A 405-nucleotide genomic window follows, 5' to 3' on the forward strand; every position below is an offset into this window, starting at 1 on the left:
TTCCCAGTCGAACCCCTCCCTCCCCTCCGCTGGCGGCGCCTCCCCAGGCCCAGTTGATGCCCCCCCGCGCGGTGCCGCCGCCCCGCCGGTACCGGTCGATGCCCCGCAGCAGCTTGCCCACGTTAGCTCGCATCTGCTCGAAGAGCGCCATGGCGCACGGGGCCACCGCCGGAAGCAGAAGGGCGGCGTAGGGCTCCGCCGGCCGCGGCAACTTCCGCTTCCGGCGCCCGCGTTCGCCGGGCATGGCGGGACTGTGGCGGACTCGGCGGAGGCGGAAGGGAAGAAGGGCCGCGCACGCGCAGAAAGGAGGCAGCCCCAGGGCGCGGCGGGGGGAGCCTTATAGCGCCCCCCCCGCCCCGCGGAGAGGGGAGGCCCCGCCCACCGCGAGGCCCCGCCCAGCAGGCC

At 76.8% G+C, this 405-nt stretch overlaps 1 protein-coding gene across 2 annotated transcripts in view; it reads right to left on the reverse strand.

The window, feature by feature from the left end:
• EIF3K (eukaryotic translation initiation factor 3 subunit K) overlaps positions 1 to 197 on the reverse strand; it is a 2382-nt gene extending 2185 nt beyond the window's left edge. For both annotated transcript variants that reach the window (XM_026057023.1, XM_026057024.1), the window contains exon 1: positions 93 to 197. In XM_026057023.1, coding sequence (XP_025912808.1) covers positions 93 to 151 — 59 coding nt within the window. In that variant the 5' untranslated portion in view covers positions 152 to 197. The remainder of the gene's footprint in view (positions 1 to 92) is intronic.
• Between the last annotated feature and the right edge of the window lie 208 nt (positions 198 to 405).

The sequence above is a fragment of the Apteryx rowi genome, unplaced genomic scaffold (genome assembly GCF_003343035.1).
Source record: "Apteryx rowi isolate R43461 unplaced genomic scaffold, aptRow1 scaffold_1356, whole genome shotgun sequence".
Taxonomy (NCBI): domain Eukaryota; kingdom Metazoa; phylum Chordata; class Aves; order Apterygiformes; family Apterygidae; genus Apteryx; species Apteryx rowi.